Source organism: Zootoca vivipara, chromosome 7, assembly GCF_965207765.1.
Source record: "Zootoca vivipara chromosome 7, rZooViv2.hap1.1, whole genome shotgun sequence".
Classification (NCBI taxonomy): domain Eukaryota; kingdom Metazoa; phylum Chordata; class Lepidosauria; order Squamata; family Lacertidae; genus Zootoca; species Zootoca vivipara.
Window position 1 is genome coordinate 64,288,251 of NC_142590.1, and position 23,115 is coordinate 64,311,365.

Sequence of the window (23,115 nt, forward strand, 5' to 3'; positions counted from 1 at the left end):
GCTTGTCCTCTCGGCCTCAGGCTCTAAAGGTGAACCCAAAAAACCCTGGACAACACTTTTGAATGCATCTTAAGGTATACCACATTGGTGCATGCATCTACACCAAGGAAACCATAGAAAATACTAGTGCTGACTTACTAAGAGAATCCAAGATGGATCTCTCAGATGATAATGATTTGGTATGCCTGTATACTTAATGACTTTGGATAAATTTTGAGAAGGTAGAAGAAGAACTGGCATTCTCTTCTACCTTCAATTTTTTTTGGTTCTAAACCAGAAACTCAAGTATGATTCTTAAAGAGCACATCCACCCAACCTGAACCAACTGCAGCTCCCTTCCTCATGCATGGCAGCCTCCAAGAGCTTGAAAATCCTCTCATTTTTGATGACTGCTTTAGCTGCAAAGGCTGGGGGGGGGGTCAAATGTGTGTGATCGGTCATCCTAAGTCTTTAAATCAGATTATTTTGAAAAATACTTCAAGTTGTTTGAGAGACTGGGATAACTTATCCCTTTTTAATATAGAAGGAATGGGTTGTATTGCAAAACATCTATAATCCACATGTAATGACAGAGTGTTAGGAAATGTATTTGGTTCATTTTCATTACATCTGTTAATGAAAGGTAGTGTTCCTACCTTTCCTTTACCACCCCAGCAATCCTATGCAAGTAGGCTAGCCTGGGGACCAAATTAGATTTTGTAACCAATGAAGACCCTCCCTTGACCACAGCAAAGACGCTTTCAGAAAACAGGTCCAAAGTTGCTTAGGCTTCCCTGTGGCTATTTATGAAACTCAAAATGTGCATATTAATTAACACCACGCCTAGTTTGGCCCGAAGAGTTATTGTATGCAACATCTTCTCATGTCTTCTCTGTTGTGCCATCACGAAATGCCACTCACTGAATTTTGCAGGCCCATTTGTTGTGTGAGAAATGAATGCCCAGGAATCTGGCAGCATGTAGCCAAAGTACAGACATAGCAATGGTCCAAAAGGCGGAAGCCCCTTCTCACTCTGTCATTCTCTGCCATGTGCTGTGAGGGGTATATGTTCAATTAAAAAATATGTGTCATTTATTATACCTAGTTTTTTTTATACCTACCTACCTGAATCTAGTTTTTTATCAGTAGTGAAAAAGATGACAAAGGTTGTAGGGTATATGCACACTTCTGAAGAAGTGTGCATGCACACGAAAGCTCATACCAAAATATAAACTAAGTTGGTCTTTAAGGTGCTACTGAAGGAATTTTTTTATTTTGCTTCGACTCAGACCAACACGGCTACCTACCTGTAACTAGAACTGTTGTAGGGTATGAGTGTGGTTAAGGTGTTGGACCCCATAGCATGACAACCTACGAAGCTCCTTGTGTAGGTTTAGGATTTAAAAAACATTTTAATGCCACATGTTTGATAGTCACGTTTGAGGATCTGTAGAATTTTGTGTGACATGTGCACATGTGTGCACTTCAAGGCAACCCTGCAAACAAATGTTTGAAAGTTGCCTTGTTCTGTGTGCATGATTCACAATTTGTAATGCTTTTGTGTGCATATGTATTCTTCAGTGTATGTATTCAAACTCTCAGCAGTGTTTGAAACACTACTTTCCCAGAGTGACAACCAGTGGGAGATGCTTGTTCCAACGAAACTCAAGCACATCATCAGCTTGATGGTCAAAGCTTGTCAATGGTTGATATGAAAATGTAACCAGATGCAGAATATTTTATTGATCTAAAATGTCCGGATAATGACTGAATAGCTCTGAAGAATACTACAAAACTCTTTTCTGAAATGCTATGAAAAACAGCTACATCCAGGACAATCTATATCTAATCTATATCTATATCTATCTCTATCTATCTATCTATCTATCTATCTATCTATCTATCTATCTATCTATCTATCTGATATTTATTAAGTTTTTGCATACATTCCATACATCATTTAACATTCATTCACATCTTATACAATCTTTTTGGACTTCCCTCAGCCACGTCTAAAGATTTCCAATCTTCCTAACTTCTTCTTGTATTCCATAATTCGCTATTACTTTAAAAAACAATCACCAATTTTTTACTTTCTTTATTTCAGTGAACTTTTCAGCTCTTTTTTTTTTTTGTATCACAGTTCTGGCTCAGTCAGCCTGAAGTCTCACTGTTCTTCAAACTCCACTGACCACCCCGGAGCTTTTGAGTTTATGGGATCTGAGACTCCTAGTGGGTCAAAGCTGCTTTCTGTTCATTCCAGGAGAGAGAGAACAGGCACACATTTCTCTTTGGGCTACTCTACCACCCTGAGCAAGAAGAGTAAACAACCCCCCTGTCCCTCCCCAGCAACTTCGACAAACTTATTCTCAAAGAAAATGTCTAAAAAAACAAAACAAAAACCCAGGACAAAAGACGTCCTCTTGGAGACACACACCCATAGAAACAGACACTCCCACATGGAGGAACAGTGCTGGCAAGGCTTGCTCACACACGCAGCCACACACGTACAGCCTCTCTCGCACAGGGAGAGGAACGCAGCACACTCTCCCTCTCTCAAAGACACAGGCACACGCTTCGCGTCCTCTCAATGCAGAGCCTCTCGCAAACTCACACATACACCTTTGAACTCCCTGGTAAACTGGCGGCTGTAGCTGGCATCCTGCATGCCAGGGCCCTGATGTCACACGCCAGCGAGGGAAGTCTGCAGGAGTTGCCGTAGGGACAGCTGGATGAGGAGGGCAGCTGCTCTTCGAAGAGGACTATAACTTTCTGCTGTGGCTGCCTTTCTCTGCTCCTCGTTCCCCTCTCTCCACCAGATGCTGTGGCTGCTGCTGCTGCTGCCGCCTATGGGATGGGCCTCTTTGCAGGGGCATCTGCAAGCTGTGGTTGAGGTGAGTCCACGTTTCTCTCCCTCCCTCCCTCTCCCAGTGCCTTTCCTTGCTGGCGGTGGAGGCCGGCTCCTCCGAGTTATAGTCAGCCTGCATTTCCCTGCTCCGCTGGGGGATGAGAGCATTCCTGCCTGCTGGCCACACAGCTGCACTGAATTAGCACCATTGCCCATTAGAGAAGCCTGGCTCCCTCCAGGAGCTTCCCCCGGCCTCTCCTCTAAATGAGACCACAGAGCCCTGTGCCAAGGCAGTGTGTTAACAGGACAGGAAGACACTTATTGTGGCGCATGGGGATTCACAGTGCTCAGGAACGGGGCATGGCCTAGGAGTAGGGCACATGGAGAAGGTCTCGGGTTCAATCCCCAGCATCTCCAGGTAGGAGATGGACCCCTACCTGAAACCCCAGAAAGCTGCTGCCAATCAGAATAGATAATACCGGGCTGGTTGGACCAAGGGTCTGACTTGGGAAAAGGTAGCTTCCTGTGTGAGGAGGCAAAGCCACACAGTGAGCCTGTAAACAGAGATGGGAGCTAGTCGTGAGTAATTGCCCTGGTGTTCAGTGTGTGTGGCACATTCTGCCACTGCTCACACCTCACGCCAGTGTGGTGTAGTGGTTTTAAGAGTAGTCGACTTGTAATCTGGGGAACCGGGTTCGCGTCTCTGCTCCTCCACATGCAGCTGCTGAGTGACCTTGGGCTAGTCACACTTCTTTGAAGTCTCTCAGCCCCACTCACCTAACAGAGTGTTTGTTGTGGGAGAGGAAGGGAAAGGAGAATGTTAGCCGCTTTGAGACTCCTTAGGGTAGTGATAAAGCGGGATATCAAATCCAAACTCTTCTTCTTCTTCTTCACCTGCCCAACTCAGAAGCACACCGAGTTCCTAGTCTGGATGCTGAGTCTGTGCTGGAATGAACTTCATTATTATACTTTATACTCTATACTTTTAGTCCTACTTGGGTGTTTCCTGCCAGCCTCTCCGGACTTATGCATGCTTCCCACACACACACACACACACACCCCGCCTGGAGCACATGAACCCTCATCAGGCGCAGCTCTGTGACCTGTTTCCATTAAGGGCCTAGTTCCTCCTTTCCCCCTCACAATGCATTGATAGTTGTAGAAATTTGCCTTTACGCAAATCTACGTTGCGGCCAGACCTGGAATACTGTGTACAGTTCTGGTTGCTGCACCTCAAAAAGGATATTGTAGATCTGGGAAAGGTGCAGAAAGGGGCAAGCAAAATGATCAGGGGCCATGTCAGTTCTTGTACAAGGAAAGGTCACAACACCTGGGGCCTTTCTTTGCTCTGGGGAGGGGGGAGCAAACAAGGAGGGATGTAGGAGATGGAAATTATACCTTGTGTGGACAGAGAGAAGATTAGAACTCTCTCATAATAACCAAAACCCAGGGTTGTCCAATGAAGTTGAATATTGGGACATTTAGGACAAGCAAAAGGAAGCACCGCAAGATGTAGTAATGGCCACCAACTTGGGTGGCTTTAAAGGGGGATTCAACAAATTCACGGAGGCTATCAACAGCTACTAGCCACAATGGCCTTATATACTACTGCCTGAATCAGAGACTGTATCACTGTAGTTGTTGGAGGGGGCCATTGAGCTCATGTCCTTCCCATAGGCCACTGTGAGAACAGGATGCTGGACTAGATAGGCTTTTGGTCTGATTTGTTCATTGACTCCATGTGCCAGTTCAGGATTTTGGCCTCCCCAAATTCTCCACTCTATTTGTGTACAGAAAAAAACTTGTGTTTCAGAGCATTTCTCCAGAGAGAGGAGAAGTTATTCTCATTATTATATGTCATCATTAGGTGTGGCAGTTAGCCCAACTTCTCCATCCCCAGGTCCCCACCCGCTTTGTTGCCAAAGGGTCCTAGCATCATTCGGGATCATGCAGGAGATGGAGGGGAATGATGGCACCACAAAAGGTGGATAATATTAGCAGAAAATTCTGCAAAACAGCTTTCTCTTTTTGGGAGGAGGGGGAAGAATGAAATAAGAGAAAGAAAGAAAAAAACCCACATTTTTTATCTTCTAAGAAATGTCGGCTCCGCTCTAGAGAGGGTTGTTCAGCCAGGCAGGTGATTCCCCTGGTGATCCTGATCACTTTCTTCATGCTATGAGAACCCTCCTGGAGGCAGGGTGAGGCCGAGGACAGGGACTGGTGTTGCATTGTCCTGCCACTTGTGAGAATTCCCCAGATGCATTGCATGAGATGCTATTCCAACCATAAGATTTACATACTTGCAAGCCTTTGAAAATCCTCTTTTTCATTTGGGTAGGTCTCTGGGAGTCCAGAGATGTTGGACTCCCATAATCCTTGACCCTTGTTATACCGGCTGGTGATAATAGGAGCTGGGGTCCAGCAATGTCTATAGGGTGCCTTGTTGGTAACGCCTACACTAGATCTTGGTTTTGATAACATGATATTCAGCAGCATATTCAGAACAAACAAAACAGTATGCATCATCACACACAATTCATATGTGGAAATCATTCCGACAAGCTGTAATGATGGCCGCACTAGCATAAATACCTTTAAAAATGAATGTCAAAAGTCAGGATTGTTCAATGACAACTAGTATAGAATCATAGAATCATAGAGTTGGAAGAGACCACAAGGGCCATCCAGTCCAACCCCCTGCCAAGCAGAAAACACCATCAAAGCATTCCTGACATATGGCCGTCAAGCCTCTGCTTAAAGACCTCCAAAGAAGGAGACTCCACCACACTCCTTGGCAGCAAATTCCACTACCGAACAGCTCTTACTGTCAGGAAGTTCTTCCTAATGTTTAGGTGGAATCTTCTTTCTTGTAGTTTGAATCCATTGCTCTGTGTCCGCTTCTCTGGAGCAGCAGAAAACAACCTTTCTCCCTCCTCTATATGACATCCTTTAATATATTTCAACACGGCTATCATATCACCCCTTAACCTTCTCTTCTCCAGGCTAAACATACCCAGCTCCCTAAGCCGTTCCTCATAAGGCATCGTTTCCAGGCCTTTGACTGTTTTGGTTGCCCTCTTCTGGATATGTTCCAGCTTTTCAGTATCCTTCTTGAACTGTGGTGCCCAGAACTGGACACAATACTCCAGTTGATGTCTGACCAGAGCAGAATACAGTGGTACTATTAATTCGCTTGATTTAGATGCTATACTCCTATTGATGCAGCCCAGAATTGCATTGGCTTTTTTAGCTGCTGCATCACACTGTTGACTCATGTCAAGTTTGTGGTCTACCAAGACTCCTAGATCCTTTTCACATGTACTGCTCTCAAGCCAGGTGTCACCCATCCTGTATTTGTGCCTTTCATCTCCCCCCCCCCCAAGTGTAGTAGTTTACATACCTCCCTGTTAAAATTCATCTTGTTTGCTTTGGCCCAGTTGTCTAATCTGTTAAGGTCATTTTGAAGTGTGATCCTGTCCTCTGGGGTATTAGCCACCCCTCTCAATTTCGTGTCATCTGCAAACTTGATCAGGATGCCCTCAAGCCCATCATCCAAGTCATTGATAAAGATGTTGAATAAGACTGGGCCCAAGACAGAACCCCGTGGCACCCCACTGGTCACTTCTCTCCAGGATGAAGAGGAGCCATTGATGAGCACCCTTTGGGTTTGGTCAGTCAGCCAGTTACAAATCCACTGAATGGTAGCATTGTCTAGCCCACATTTTACCAGCTTCTTTACTAGAATATCATGGGGCACCTTGTCAAAGGCCTTGCTGAAATCAAGATAGGCTATATCCACAGCGTTCCCTTCATCTACCAGGCTTGTAATTCTGTCAAGAAATGAGATCAGATTAGTCTGGCATGGCCCGTTTTTCAGAAACCCATGCAGTAATAATCTTGAAGGACAGAACTTCCTTCCACCTTTCATGAATAGAAATTCACTGTTCAGGATTAATGGATGTTGGGGGGAGGGATACAATAGGAGAAAGTTATTCCAGCATGCCTTGCTAGTAGTGAGCAATCCAGGGTCATCCAGCTGGGAGAGTTGCCAGCTTCCATCCTTTCCAGTCCCTGTAGCTGTGCCTTTAACAGCAACTTGATGTACAGACATTGGGAGGAATTCAGGAATTCACATTGCTACAAACGTTCCATCAGAATGCATTTCTGCTTGCCCAATGAAATTATCTCCCCATACATGCTGTTCCGGGGGGGGGTCCTGCTGACCCCCCACTGGCACTAATTTGTTGGGTTGGGGGGAAGCCCCATTGTGCCCTTTTATGGGCTTCTGCTAGCAGGACCAGTTAGTTGAATCTGGCCCCGGATAATGTTTATTTCCATGCTGCAAAAAAACAAACATTGTACCCACTGATTTCTACACATCAACCTGCTGTGAAAAGCAGACCTGTTCCTTTCAGCTGGCAACCTTGGTGGTTGCCATTATAGGAGACAGAATGCTGGATAAGGGGAATCTTTTTGGTCAGACCCTGATAAGCAAATCTTAGGGGGTTTTGTTCTTGTCCAAATCTCATTGTAAAATTAGGAGCCAAATTAGGACAGCAGAGCTTAAACTCAACCTGATGCAAAGAGGAGGAACTCCCACAGATCATTTCTTCCTGGCTTTTCCAACTTCATGTTCCTCCAACCTAACTATCGCCATAGGGCTGCAACTAGAGTGGAGGCAAAATCTACACATTTTATGCAGTTGGGTGTAACTTTCCCCATCATAAAAAATAAAAAAGCCTTAGGAGGTTACAAATTTAAGTGGAGGGAAAGTGTGGTGTCCGTGTGCTTGACCCCACCCCCATTTCTTTCATTTATAATCTCCCCCCTCCCCCCAACTGTTCTTCCACCCACAAGTATCTTAGCTTTTGGTAAAAGTGGGGAAAGACATACCACCTTCCTATCACTGTTCCTCTATTTATGTTCACATACTGTATGCAGATTTATAAAGTTGTTGCACACACACACGTATAAAAAACACCTGTGAGGGAACATTGACTGCATGTTATGCCTAGTTTGGCCCTAATTGTTTACTTCAGGCACTGGCCTTTACTGGCCACATACCAAAATGGGGAGAACCGGGGAGCCCTCTACAGCTGCAGCATAATGACCTGACCCTTGTTACAAAGGAAGCAACCTGGATAATGCCACAAAGAGAAACAATGCAAGAGGCAGGGCTTGGCTGTGCCCAGCAACAAGTCTGGCTTCCAGAGAGACGTACCAAGCTGGGAAGGGATGCTGGCAGCAAGACCTTACAGTTCCTGTAAGCCAGTCTAGGTAGGATCTGTAGTTGGACAGCTCTCGACAGCAGACAAACGAAGGGTCAACGCTGAGCCCTTGACTGTGAAAAGAAGATGTAGCCTTTCACCACTCAGGTATTCCGTGCTGTGCCCATCCATTTGGATGCAAACTCTCTTCCCCTTTGAGGCCGTGGTAGCAATGTCTAGAGAGGATGCACTTCTGTTTTAAAATAGATTCATGGACCCATCCCTGGCCATTAACTATTCTGGATGGGGATGATAGGAGCTGGAGTCCAATACATCTGGAGGGCACCAGGATAGGGATGGCAGGACTTAGTGATTCTAATCAGAGAGGTGTCCCCCTCCACATACTGCAAGTGTGAGGGACCAGGCATAGAGGTGGGTATCTCAGGGGCGTGGAAACCTGTGGCCCTATCATCTGTGACCATTGGCCATGCTCACTGGGGGCAATGGGAGTCGGAGTTCAGCAACATCTGGAGGGTCACAGATTCCACACCACTGGGGTGCCATAACATTAGAGGTGTTGTGTCTCTTTGTTTTTATGGCAGAATAGAGATGCAGTCTTTTTCTGAGCCTTGCTTCTACCCAGACACCACTAAGGATTTTACTAATTTCAATCTCATAGGCTGACAGATGCAACCAAACAGATTGGCAAAGGAATCCAGGAGTGGAAGGATTGCCTGACGAGAAAGGTGAGTTTTCTGCTCCTCACCCCTGGGAGTTCCCAGACAGGGAAATCTGGACTATCACTGGAATATCCACTGGAGCCAGATATATTTCCCTAGAGATCGCTCCAAGGGACAAAGTGAGGGCGTGAGGGAGACCTAAGGGTGTGAGAATGTAATGGGAAAGTGTCCCTCAATGTTCTCACCTTCTTTTCCCTGAAGAAGAGGGGGAGATACTTTTTCTCCCCAGTGCAGCTCAGCCTTCAACTTCCACCTGGCTTTTATGGGGTTGAGCTTCATGGGGAAGGACACAGCTTGAAAAACCCTCCTTAATCCAAAGAGTCACTGAAAACTATTTGTGGCATTTGTGTGTGCCGGGGTGGTGGTGGCATTCCTACAGTCCACCACTTTTAAAAAGAATTGGCTCATTGTGCATGTTGGGAGACGGCAAACCCTTTATAGGAGGCTGGGGCAACCCAGTCAGATGGGTGGGGTACTACTACCGGTACTACTACTATGTGTGTGAGTGTGAGTGTGTCTAATTAAAATAGTAGACAATGAAGGAAGGAGGGTGGAGATTGTGTTGCGGTCTCTAATTTTCCTTCCGAGCAATATTCATGGTTTCCCCAGTTTTATCCTCACCCAGGGTTGTACCTAAGGCTTAAGGGACAGTGACTATGCCAACATCACCTTCTAAGCTTCATGACTGAGTCTAGGTTTCCTCTGTCGTATTCTTACACTTTGTCCACAACACAACACAAGTTCTGTATCATATGTCCTATAAGTGTTTGTGACATTTGCACTACCACTTTCCATGCAGCAATGCACGTACCTAGGAAAATATTCTTTTCCCGGCACCATGTTTCTACAGACTGTTTCTAGGTAAAAAGAAACCTGGAGCCAGTGCCAAATTGTATTATGCCTCCCTTATTCAGGCGATTCTCCAAACTATTGTTCACCTTTTCTGTGTATGAATTTCAGTGTGTTTTCAAGTAGCTAGAGATACACAGTAGTAAACAAAAGCTTCTGAACCGCCTTTGCGAAACAAAGAACTGTTAAGTGTCAGATCTGTTTAGGCAAGCAAGGGGCACATTCAAGATCATGAAAAGTGACAGCAGCATTCTACAAGTGTTCTCCTTTCCCATAAAAATAGATGTTGAATTCTGTAAGCTACCTAATACTTGCAGGGGTGGAGAATATTGTGAAGGAAAGGTCCAAAACGTATTGGCAAAAGTTATTATTGCTTTCCTCGCGGCAACCAAGTCAAGCCAAATTCTCTTAACTCAGGGACTGCACAGATCTAGCATTTCCATCATCATCATCATCATCATCATCATCATCATCATCATACCCTGACTGGGTCACTTCCAACGTAAATAAAAGCATAATAAAACATTACGCATTAAAAAGTTTCCCTATACAGAGCCGTCTTCAGATGTCTTCTAAAGGTTATATAGTTATAAAACCTTGACGTTTTTATAAATATTAATTAACCTGGATCCATGTTTGCTCAACCATTAATTGCAGCATGCAGAATTTCCACATAGGTGAGTTCAACACAAGCCACCAGGAATATATTAATAATTACAACATGCAAAAGTAGCACAGGTTGCACACAGATTTTGCCGGCAAGCAGGTAAACAGAACATTACACACACTTCTAATACATCAGCAAAGCATTAAGTAAAGCCTTTGTTTCCAGAGAGAATTACACTGCAATCCTAGGAACACATTAAGACTTCATTATGTAGATACTTCTCCACAGTGGGTTAGAATTAGAAAGGAGCAGGGCAAGGTCTGCCTTAGACTGCTAATTCACCTAATGAAACCACCCAAGGTGTTTGCAGATCTTGCATCCAAAACTCATAATTATCTCCACCGGGGGGGGGGGGCATACCAAAGTATTGTGGAACCTGAAAGGCCAGCAGATGCATTGTGACATAAGCTGTCATCGACTAGAGTTCACATCTTCTGATGCATGAAGAGTTATGCACAGTTAGTGGATATACATGGGCATAGAGGGGAAAGATTGTAAACAATGGAACCAAATAGCATGAAATGCAGGAGTGGCAGGCTCTGTTTAGGCAATATCAGGCTTGGGCTCCATGATCACCGCAGATGGTGACAGCAGTCATGAAATTAAAAGACGCCTGCTTCTTAGGAGAAAAGCGATGACAAACCTAGACAGCATCTTAAAAAGCAGAGACATCACCTTGCCGACAAAGGTCCGTATAGTTAAAGCTATGGTTTTTCCAGTAGTGATGTATGGAAGTGAGAGCTGGATCATAAAGAAGGCTGATCATCGAAGTATTGATGCTTTTGAATTATGGTGCTGGAAGAGACTCTTGAGAGTCCCATGGACTGCAAGAAGATCAAACCTATCCATTCTGAAGGAAATCAACCCTGGGTGCTCACTGGAAGGACAGATACTAAAGCTGAGGCACCAGTAATTTGGCCATCTCATGAGAAGATAAGACTCCCTGGAAAAGACCCTGATGCTGGGAAAGATTGAGGGCACAAGGAGAAGGGGACAACAGAGGATGAGATGGTTGGAGAGTGTTTTTGAAGCTACCAATGTGAATTTGACGAAACTCCGGGAGGCAGTGGAAGACAGAAGTGTCTGGCGTGCTCTGGTCCATGGGGTCACAGAGAATCGGATACAACCAAACAACTAAACAACAACAATGCAGTAGCAGCTTGTGGGGTGCGGTGGAGCCACAGAACCTCTTAGGACAGGGTCATGGCAGTGGTAAGGTCAGACCTGCACAAGTGCACTGATGGAACCAATCTGGTGCACTCACCACTGCACAGTTGCAGCCCTAACTTGACCATCCTCACCAGTCCCATCTAGGTAAGCTGCAGCAATGCCAGAGTTGAGAAGGTGGCTCCAACTCATTACATAGGCTGATCTTGGTACAATGAATGCATCTTCTGCAGTATGTATGTTCTCACTGCCTATGTCCGTACACATGTACATGTGCATACACATTGCAGACAAAGATTTCAGTACTTGTATGACTGGATGAAACCCACCACGTCCCACCATTGCGCACAAAAACATGCCCCATTGCCTGAACAGGGCTATAACCTATGGTGATTCTGCACAAAGCTTATATGTCAACAAAATAAACACAGTGGCCAATCACAACAGCAATGTGCAATAACACAACTTTCCTAGCTTCACTATGCTAATGTTTAAATTACCTACCTGCAGTGGGAGAGGAAACTATTATCTATGTTGATGCCATTTCACGCTGGAATGAAGTGCCTTCACAGAAAAATGATGGCTTTTAGGTTAGGAACAAAGTGTTTTCTAAACACTGCCAATGGTTTCTGAATATTGCCATTTTTGTGTTGCTTTATTCTTTTCTGTAGAGACTGACCTGCTTGTTCTAGGTCAGGCATCCCCAAACTCGGCCCTCCAGCTGTTTTGGGACTACAACTCCCATCATCCCTAACTAACAGGACCAGTGGTCACGGATGATGGAAATTGTAGTCCCAAAGCAGCTGGAGGGCCAAGTTTGGGGATGCCTGTCCTAGGTAGACACCAGAAGGCATTACAAAAATTACACATAATGCATTGGAAGATGAGCAGGTGAATGAACACCTGATGGTATGGTTGGCTTTATGGATGATGTCTGTAATATTGTTGCTTGTATGCAAACGGAGGTAGAGTTGGCATCTGGGTTTGTTGCAGAATCGGGTCCTTAGGTTTCTGACTCCATTTGATGGTTACTTGTTGCTAGTGGCTAGCCAGTTTCAATTTAGGGGCTTTCTGCAAGTGTGGACAGGGCTACCACCCAAGGCCTGTGGAATTGTCCAGGATAGGCTGTAGATCATTCATGATGCATTGGGGCACCTTTATCTGGGAGCCATAGGTGACAAGTTATTTTCTCTTCTGGATCTGACTCGTAGAAGGATGTGCCTGGGAGTCGGACTGGATTTTTCAGTCTCTTATTTGCATTTCAGGCTGAGGGTGTCATCAGTTTCAGGAATGCCTGATGTAAATATTGAGTTCCTTTCTAAGGAGCTGGAACAAATGTGGTTGAATTGTGGGGCTTGACTACAGGCAATGAATCATGTAGTGCTGCCCCCCCCCTTTGACCGCTTCAAAATTGCTGGTGGTCTTAGCAGATCAACTTATGATTTTCCTGTCTGGTGTTTAGCAATTGTAGATGCTAAAGATTTAAAACATGACTATTCTAATGCAGTGGATTTGCCTGCCATACTATTGTTCCTTTTTATAAACCAACCATTCTCGCTCAGGCTCAGCATGAGAGTGAGGAGGCTTTGTTGATATCTCAAGGGCCTCCGACTTTTTGGCCCAGATCAGGCGTAGCCAATGTTGTGCTTTCCAGTTTGCTTTGGACTGCAACTCTCACCAGCCCCAGGCAACATGGCCTGTGGTCAGGAATGAAGGGAACTCCCCTGAGTCTGTGTGGCTCATTTGACATCAACGTGAAACTGAGCCTTTAATGTCACTGGCTCAGTCACGTGGAATGCTCTTCCAATAGAGATCCAACAGGTGTTTGCAGAAAACTTTTATGTGCTGCCACACTTATAGAGTCAACAAAGAAACATAGTTGGCTCATGATCTGTTTTTAAATTCTTATATGCCTTTTAGTGTCTCTGTGTGTGTCTGTGACAGCTTATGGTATACAATTATTTTTTAAAAATAAATAATAATATGGAACCCACAACATCTGGATAGCATCGCATTGCCTACTCACCTAGGTGATGAAGGTGTTATTGATCTATGTCAGATAGAGAACAGGCTTTGGGGTTGTTTGTTTGTTTGTTTTCCACCCATCTGGCTGGGTTTTCCCAGCCACTCTGGGCGGCTTCCAACAAAATATTAAAATACAATATTGTGTCAAGCATTAAAAGCTTCCCTTAAACAGGGCTGCCTTCAGATGTCTTCTAAAAGTCTGGTAGTTGTTATTCTCTTTGACATCTGGTGGGAGGGCATTCCACGGGGTGGGTGCCACTACAGAGAAGGCCCTCTGCCTGGTTCCCTGTAACTTGGCTTCTTGCAGCGAGGGAACCGCCAGAAGGCCCTCGGCGCTGGACCTCAGTGTCTGGGCAGAACGATGGGGTGGAGACGCTCCTTCGGGTATACTGGACTGAGGCTGTTTAGGGCTTTAAAGGTCAGCACCAACACTTTGAATTGTACCTGGAAATGTACTGGGAGCCAATGTAGGTCTTTCAAGACTGGTGTTATGTGGTCTCGGCAGCCCCTGCCAGTCACCAGTCTAGCTGCCGCATTCTGGATTAGTTGTAGTTTTTGGGTCACCTTCAAAGGTAGCCCCACATAGAGCACATTGCAGTAGTCCAAGCGAGGGATTGCAGTAGTCCAAGCGAGCATGCACCACTCTGGCGATACAGTCTGCAGGCAGGTAGGGTCTCAGCCTACATACCAGATGGAGCTGGTAAACAGCTGACCTGGACACAGAATTGACCTGTGCCTCCATGGACAGCTGTGAGTCCAAAATTACTCCCAGGCTGTGCACCTGGTCCTTCAGGGGCACAGTTACCCCATTCAGGACCAGGGGCTGAAGACAGCAGGCCCTGAAGGATAATACAGTTTTGAGCACCTTATGGTTTATCTTCCCCAGGACACCTCCTGAATGTGAGCATCAGCAGCCAAGGCCGCTCTGACTACCTCCTCTTGACCTGGGAAAGGCCCTCTGGAGGTGTCCGGGGCTTTTCACTAGCCCTTTATGACTTCAAGACAGACTCTTTGCTGCAGAATGGATCAGCTGGGCTCGATGCCACCAGTTTCGACTTCCAGGGCTTGCTTCCTGGGACACGATACAGCATTGAAGTCACCGTGCTGCTGGTGTGTGCACGGAACTACAGCAGGAGAGTCACTGGGCAGACAGGTAAGTGGGAGCCAAAAGCATCTACTTTGCCATGTGAGGCTATTCTGAGCATAGAGTTGGTTTATATTTGGAAATATGGACATTGCCTTTTCTCGCTTTCATTCACACACTCAAGACTCTGCATGCCACATTGTGTAATGGCGGCCTCCTCTTGACATTCCTGGCTGTGTGCTTTCTTCAAAAGTTGAAAGTGCTCACTTCTATAATAATAATAATAATCATAATTTTATTGTTTATACCCCACCCATCTGGCTGGGTTTCCCCAGCCACTCTGGGCGGCTTGCAGCAAAATATAAAAAATAATAACGTTTCATACATTAAAACCTTCCCTGAATAGGGCTGCCTTCAGATGTTTTCTAGCTTACTGAACAAGTAAAAGAACAACTCAGTGGGTCAGGATAGAAGCAACGAACCACCCTGGCTTGTGAGCTGCTATGCCATGGAGGAAAGTCCCACCTGGCTAGCACTATGCCTTGCACTAGAGCAGATAGTTCATAGAATCATAGAGTTGGAAGAGACTACAAGGGCCATCCAGTCCAGCCCCCTGCCAAGCAGGAAACACCATCAAAGCATTCCTGACAGATGGCTGTCAAGCCTCCACTATTTCATTAAGCCTTGCCCTCAAAAATCAAAGCTGCCATTTCATTGTCAAAGCTACCAGCTACCCATAAAGAAAGGAAAGGATAGCGGAGCCACCTAGGACTTTTGCTTTCATTTAATACCCTCTGCCATTCGTATCCTCCTTAGAGTCTGAAAGTACATGGCAGAAGATGCTTCTGGGAGGCTATGCATAAACGATGTGTTGCATAAACGATGGGCCAGACACACATTTTATTGGCCCAACTTGGATGTGCAAGCAGAAAAAATAGCCAGATGTTGCTGCATTTGTGCTAAATATAACATGATGTACTTGCGGTTCTACATTCAGTATTTAGCACAAATGCAGCAACATCTGGCTATTTTTTTCTGCTTGCACATCCAAGTTGGGCCAATAAAATCTGTGTCTGGCCCATCGTTTATGCAACACTATACTCTCTTGTTCACAACTTCCAGGTGCTTTGCTGGGGAGGGGGAATACTTTGTTTCATTATCCATTCTCAGCATTTGCCATTTCAGTCCAGAAACATCTGAATCATATAGCTAAAAGCAACATGTTGTTTTGCGCATGCAACATTGCTTTTATTAACGCTGCAATCCTAAGTATTTTCTGCTTGGAAGCAAAGTCTCATTAGTTAGAATGAAACTTGCTACCAAGTTAGTTTTCTTAAGATGGATCACAGCTTATCCTCCAAACCACTCTGCATCTTGCATCTTATTCTTTTGTACAGCTGCAGAAGGTTTTTTTTTTATCTTCCTCCCTGGCTTGCAATTTACATGATATTGAAATCAACTAAGGCAAACTGATTTGCAAACTTTCCCTGTGAATTGCACAGAAACTGAGTGCAATTGTCAGGCTCTGCAGGCATCTGGCAGCAAAGTTAACTCAGAGTTATTCCACGCCTATTCCTAATGTAATGGTACCACAACCGTCTCACAATGTCCTTGTGGACTTTGGAACAGTGGGAGCCATTAATTGCAGAAACAGCCCAAGGTTTTCTGTTGGAGCAACTGATATGGGTCGTTCTATTACAGACAAACTGTGCCCAGACAATTCTGTTACAGAGAAGTGTTTCCAGGCTTATGGAAAATTCCTTTGATCGCAGAAGTTCGTGTATCAGTCACCAGCTGAAATTTGCTGAATGCTGTGTTTTCACAAAAACTGTTCTTACCACAGCCACGCACCTGAGGTGGTGTATGTTACCATTTAAGTGCTTTTTTATTGTCATTCAAGCTGTAGCAGAACCTCATTGCAGTTTGTGCTTGTGAAAGTGCCTCCGAAGTGTAGCAACAACCAGGGCGGGAGCTAGGGTAGGATTGCACCTGATCCAAGTCCCCACCAAAATCATAATTCATAGAATCGTAGAGTTGGAAGGAGTCCCAAGGGTCCTCTAGTCCACAACCCCAGCTAAGTATGGCCTTCCAACCTCTGTTTCAAAACCTCCAATGAAGGTACCGTAAAACATGTTATATGCATTATTTACTAAAATGAAATTTACTTTTTTAAAAAATAATGCGTTGGGTGAGATTATTGGTTGTAGTAATGATTTAAATCCTGCAGATATTTAGGGTGTGTACATACTGCGTGATAATGCGCATTCGGTGCTGGATGCAGAAACCTTCTTTGGGTCCTGTACACATGACATCATCCCCATGTCATCCCTGCCCCCACACTCATGGTTGATCTGCTGAAGTGCTTATAATCCGTTTTGTGCTGAGAATGCGCTTCTCAAGTGCATGCTGCCAGCGTGTGTACACAGAGCAGGCTTTCTCAGGTCCCCTCCTATTGGGGCAGACCTTCTGGCCTTGCAGGACTGTGCCACTCCCCCTCCCCGTATTTAACTTGTCTGTGAATGAAATAGTCAAAACAGGAAGCAATATCATACCTTAGTTGCCTCTGTATGGTGGTATATTAGCACACCAGTTTCCAAAGACTGCAGATTTTTTTTTAAAATAAAAAGTCTGTGGACACAGTAATTCAGGAGAGTAGTGTTGCACACTAATTTTAAAACATGCCCACCTGTGTTTTACAGACAACCTGGTTAGCAGCTGCGACTTTAGATTGTGCCATTCATGGGCGTAGGCAGGGGGGGCAAACCCCCCTAGAAGCAGGGCCGCTGGCCAGCCTGCCCCGCTGCCCGCCCGGTGCCGTCTCCCTTCTCCCTGGCTGGCTGTGGGGCGGGCGGAGGGAAAGCCAGGCAACCGCTTTGCGCGGCTCTGGGGCTTTCCCTCCACCTGCCCCGGCGATTGCAGAGGGGGAGGAGGGGATCGGAGCAGCCCGATTTCGGGGTGATCCTGGCTCCCCCTCACCCCTGCCGATCGCGGAGGGGGAGGAGGGAGTCGGAGCAGCCCGATTTCGGGCTGATCCTGGCGCCCCCTCGCTCCTGCCCTCCTCCGCGATCGCCGGGGCGGGAGGAGGGAAAGCTGGCAAGGGAGAAGGGAGCCCCTTGCCCCCTGATTTTCATCCTGGCTACGCCCCTGGTGCCATTGCATAAAGGTGTGCACAATTGCAAAGTCCTATGTAAAAAAGCAGGCCATGATAAAATGGCAGCTGTGCATTTCAGAGGCAGAGTGTGTACACAGCCTTAATCTGAAAGGCAAAGCTTTGAAGCACCAGGCGCTGTCAGTTCTCCCAGTTCCAGAGTCATCAGACCTCCTAAAATAATCCATGAATATTCACTAACTGTGTCTATCCAAGTCTTGCTGTTTATCGTTTTATTATAACTGGTGTTAATGTTTTACATTATAAAATAGGGGGGGTTGACTTAAAGATGTGTTTCATGTCCTTTGCCCTAGGCACCAAGATACTTAATTCTGGCCCTGGCAACAGCCCAGCACTTCTTTACCTATAGACACCCTGTTTCCTGTTTCCTGTGTCTGCATGCAGGCTGAGTTTACGTAAGGCTAAGCTGAGGACTGTGAGGCTTTTAGCCTGCAATCATAGGTGCACTTTCCCAATCACAGTGGGGTTTATTTCTGAGTAAACATTATTTGACTTTCACTGTGAAGTGTTCATCTTTCAGTTCAGCAGTGGGGAACCTGTGACCCTCCAAGTGTTGTTATAGTACAACTCCCAGCATCCCTGAGCGTTGGTTATGCTTTGTGGGGCCAATTCCAACTGCAACCCTCAGATGGGCTAGAACAGAACTCACATAAAATACTTTAGAAATCTGGTCAGGATTTGAGAGGGATAGGAGCAGGTTTGGGGATCAGGTAAATGTTCTGAAATGCTTAAAGGTAAAGGTAAAGGGACCCCTGACCATTAGGTCCAGTCGTGACCGACTCTGGGGTTGCGCGCTCATCTCGCATTATTGGCCGAGGGAGCCGGCGTTTGTCCGAAGACAGCTTCCAGGTCATGTGGCCAGCATGACAAAGCTGCTTCTGGCGAACCAGAGCAGCACATGGAAACGCCGTTTACCTTCCCGCTGTAGCGGTTCCTATTTATCTACTTGCATTTTGACGTGCTTTCGAACTGCTAGGTTGGCAGGAGCTGGGACCAAGCAACAGGAGCTCACCCCGTCACAGGGATTCGAACCGCCGACCTTCTGATCAGCAAGCCCTAGGCTCAGTGGTTTAACCACAGCGCCACCTGGGTCTGACTGGCAACTCTGTTTTGGAACCTTCCTCTTGTTTTAGCTCCCTCAGCTGTGCGGGATGTGATTCTCAGCTATGATGGCCCTTCTGTGTTGGTAGCCTCTTGGAGTGAAGCTCCTGGCGGGAAAGATGGCTACCAGCTGGTTCTGTACCACATAGACTCACAGGCACCTGCCAGGAATGTGACTCTCCCTAAAGGGGCCACCACCTTCCGCTTTGAGAGGCTGCGAGCTGGCAGTGAATATGCCCTGCAAATCACCACCCTGGCTGGATATTCCAAAGCGAGCACCAGTGCACGTCAATGGACCGGTATGGAAAGTTGCTACTCTGACCTGAGGGGGTTGTTGGAGGATAAAATCAACTCTGTAGAGACAGGAGCGTCTCCAGAAATTAATCAGATACCTGGGCGGGGCTATGTTATCTCATTGTTCCTGCATGCTCAAGGAGTAGTGAGGGGAAAAGAAAGTAAACAGGCTAATTAGCCATGCCTGAGATTAGTTTATGACACCCGTGGAGCTTATGAGGCCTGGCATTTTATCTATTTATTATAAAGTGATTTATGACTTGCCTTTCAGCTCAGTGCAGTCCCCAAGGCGACTTACAATTTAGATAGGCAATTTAGACAACTTAGTTGTCTATGGAGTAAGACTCACCTTCAAGCAGCCAGGCAGGAAAAGATGACAACCAGTCACTGGGAGACGCTGCTGTTGGCACTCAGGTTCTGGTTGCCGGCTTCACATGGCCACAGTGAGAACAGGATGCTGGGCCAGATGGGACTTCAGCCAGCTCTGGTGGGGCTCTTATATCCCTAAACTGATCATTTTCTCTTCCGTTAGTCCAAAGGCGGAGAAGTTGTGGCTCTTGCTCGACTATAACTCACATCATCACTGACTGTTGGCCATGGTGACCGGGGCTGATATGAGCTAGAGTCCAACAACATCTGCAGGGCCACCTCTGCTTTAGGCTATCAGCGTGCCATCAAAAATTGGCACACGTATGTGTGAGCAAGGCAAGCAAGTAAAAAAATGTCAGTGGCTTAGCTGCTTTCACCGACTGACTTGTTTGCAAGGGTGCTGGAGTGTCCTCTTCTGAGGACTGGGGACTTCCATGGAGTGGGGGCATCTTTGAAAAGCGACCCCTCTTCTTGGAGCAGGTGGTTTCCTGTAGTGAGTGATGACTCCCTTCAGCTTTCTTTTGTCCCAACAGCTCCTGTTGCCCCCAAGGCACTGGCATTCCATAGCAACTCCAGCTCCAGTCTGACAGCTTCATGGGCCAAAACAGAGGGAGCAGAATGGCTCCATCTCACTCTGCAGAACCTCCATACTGCAGCCGAGAGCAGCACAGTGTCGCTCAGGAGAGGCCTGTCCAGTTACGTCTTCCAGCACCTGCAGCCGGGCACCCCCTATCGCCTAGAGATCAGCGCAGCAGCTGGGCTTCACCTGATAGAGGGGCCCAATGTCACAGCTTACACATGTGAGTATGCAGCAGAATACTGTTCAAGGCACTTGGGAGTCAGGTAGGCAGGCCTAAACTGGAATGAGAGGCTACTTTGAGCCTATGAAACAGAATAAGGCAGGGTTACAATAACAGGTAGTCCTTATTCTGAGAGACCTAGCTTGATCTGCTTCGGTTTAATAGGGATAACTAAAACACATGAAATAAAGGCTGTGAAATAAAGACAGTCTTATTGTTCTTTTTGTATTATTCTGTGTTTGTGTATACCTACTGTAATAGAGGCTCCATACTTTATTTTCTGAATACATGAACAAGAGACATTGTGTTTTACGTTACCAAAGCTGTGCCGATAAAGTTGAGAATTTCCAGAAGTCAGCCGGACTTTTTCCAGTCAGTAGGTGTGTTCTTAGTGAAGGAGGGTCCTTCAGATCCTAATGACCATTTCTAAAAGGCCATCCCTATATTCCAGTTGACTAGCTTTCATGTTTGGGGAATCCAAGCTACCTGCAAATCGAGCCTTTGGTTTTCTCCTCACTTGTATTATGCAAAGCAACTAAATTCATTTCCTTCCTTTGAAGTATGGGTTTCCCTTACATCCACTGTAGTTGCCGTCAGGGAGACTTGACATTGTGTGTGTTTGTAAATGTTCATTCAAAATATTCCCCTATTTCTCATAGAACTCAAGAGCAGAGCAGCTACACCCCAAACGTTCCCCTTTATTTACATCACATTCAGATATGCATCTGAAATAGATGTCAAACCTCCAGTATGGTGCTCCACTTATCAGTGCTACCTTGACCCTTCAATTATCCTAAGAGCTGAGATGGAGAACTCTGAATCATTTGAGCAGCTGAGGGTTTGGAAAGCTATCACAGTCTGTTTACTGATTATTCCTAAAGCACCTAAAATGATATGTTGTCTCTGAATTAAGAAAGACATAAGCTCTGTCCATTACCACATCACACTTTTCCAACCAGGTGCCCTCCAAACTACAACTCACATCAGCCCCGGCCAGCATGACCAATAGTCAGGGATGATCATCGCTGTAGTCCAATACATCAGGACAGTACCAGGTTCAGGAAGGCTGACAATACCCTGTTTCATGGCAATTCATTAATGGTGAACTTTCAATTTTTCCCCAGACCCCCTGAAACCAACCAATGTGAGCTTGGTCAACAGTGGCAAAAATAACACTTTGAAAGCAACATGGAACTCACCAGCTGGAGGAAGAGAGTACTATCTGGTGATTCTGCAGGAAGGGGAGAGCAGGACACCTGTCAGAAATGTATCGGTGGCAAGGAACAGCACACAGGTCACCTTCCAAAGCCTGAGCCCTGGGAAAAGCTACATTGCCTTGGTGACCGCTGTTGCTGGACCCCATAAAGCATCTACAAAGAGCATCTCTGCCTGGACATGTAAGCAGGGCTTGAAGTTCAGATCCTGCCGGGAGACAGTGGCTCCTATAGAAATGCTCTGATATTGGTTTTGGGTGGGAGGGTATTTCAGTTACCTGACTGAAGGGAATCCTGGTAAGGTGATGAGGACACACAGGGAAGAATTCAAGATAGCTTTAAGGAGATCACTCTGTCAGTGCAAGCATTTCTACTTGGAATTATCTCCCCACTCCTCTCCTCCCCCACACCATTCTGGGGCTTCTCCCAACCCCCAACCCCTGAGCCAATTGGAGATGAGGGCACAGAGGGTGGAGAGGGTGGGGGAAAACCCATTGCGCTAGTGGGGACCCGTTAGTTGACTCCAGCCCTCACTGTCTTCAGCGCCAACACTGATGCTTCATCAATCTCAACCTAAGGGACCATGGAAAGAGGTTCCTTCATCACAGGGTCATAGGGTATGGTTCAAAGGCAAATGAGAGCACCAGCTTGCTGAAGCTAAGCAGGTTTGGGTATGGATGGGTGACTGCCTGGAAACCACATGTGCACTGCCTTGGTTTCCATAATGGGAGAAAGGCAGGATAGAAATCCAAGATTTTTGTTTGTTTAACATTCCCAACCATCTGTCAGGGTCAATGAAGAGAGACTTCCAGAGAACAGTTCTCTGTCTTGGCTGGGGCTTTAGTTATTATGTGTTAGACAAAACAAATACCAGTATTTTGAGTTGACCTGAAGAGGAGACTATTCTGATAATTATGTACATCTTCCATCCTGGAAGCTGGGGTGGGAGAAACATCACAATGAGTCTTCTGGGAAAGGGTTGTGGTTTTTTGGTCACCCTTTCATTCTACACTCCCAAACAGGTGCTCCCCACTTTGGATCTACCCAAACCTTTAATAGAAGGCCCTGTGCATAATTTTGTGTCTGTCTTTCCCCCTTCCAGATCCTGCAGCTCCGCCAGGTGGGAGCTTGTCGAGCCAAGGCAGTGCCCACATGCTCCGTGCCCACTGGCAGGAGGCACCTGGGACTGGCTACATGGCAGCATTGTACACCACGGAACCCCACATGCTGGTGCAAAACAAATCCATGCCTAAGGGTCATAACAGTCTGCGCTACGAAGGGTTAATACCAGGCACTCGCTATTCCTGGGAGATTTCCACTATTGCTGGGCCCTACATCTCCCCGCCCCTCGTCCTTAGCAACTGGACATGTAAGTGCCATGGGAAGACCAATAGGCTGTCATGCACACGGTTGCCAGGTCCAGGCCTTAAGAATTTCCTTGGGTAATTGAAGGGGAAAGGGATATGGGTGGGTGCAAGAGAGACAGCTGGGCCCTGTCAAAGTTCAGTCACCCCCAAGGGCCTGGAGCTTAGTGAGGAGGTGATTTTAGAGCTGAAAGGCTCACGATCTCTTTTAGAACTGGTGGCACTGGACTGACATTTC

The 23,115-nt window shown here is 46.2% G+C and overlaps 1 protein-coding gene across 4 annotated transcripts in view; it reads left to right on the top strand.

Moving 5' to 3' along the window:
• Positions 1-2,500: 2,500 nt before the first annotated feature.
• Positions 2,501-23,115, top strand: part of LOC118088361 (receptor-type tyrosine-protein phosphatase V) — a 57,938-nt gene continuing 37,323 nt past the window's right edge. For all 4 annotated transcript variants that reach the window (XM_060277196.2, XM_088673402.1, XM_060277197.2 and 1 more), the window contains exons 1-7: positions 2,501-2,873; positions 8,714-8,780; positions 14,369-14,635; positions 18,869-19,135; positions 20,033-20,299; positions 21,424-21,696; positions 22,616-22,882. In XM_060277196.2, the coding sequence (XP_060133179.2) occupies positions 2,799-2,873; positions 8,714-8,780; positions 14,369-14,635; positions 18,869-19,135; positions 20,033-20,299; positions 21,424-21,696; positions 22,616-22,882 (1,483 nt within the window). In that variant the 5' untranslated portion in view covers positions 2,501-2,798. The remainder of the gene's footprint in view (positions 2,874-8,713; positions 8,781-14,368; positions 14,636-18,868; positions 19,136-20,032; positions 20,300-21,423; positions 21,697-22,615; positions 22,883-23,115) is intronic.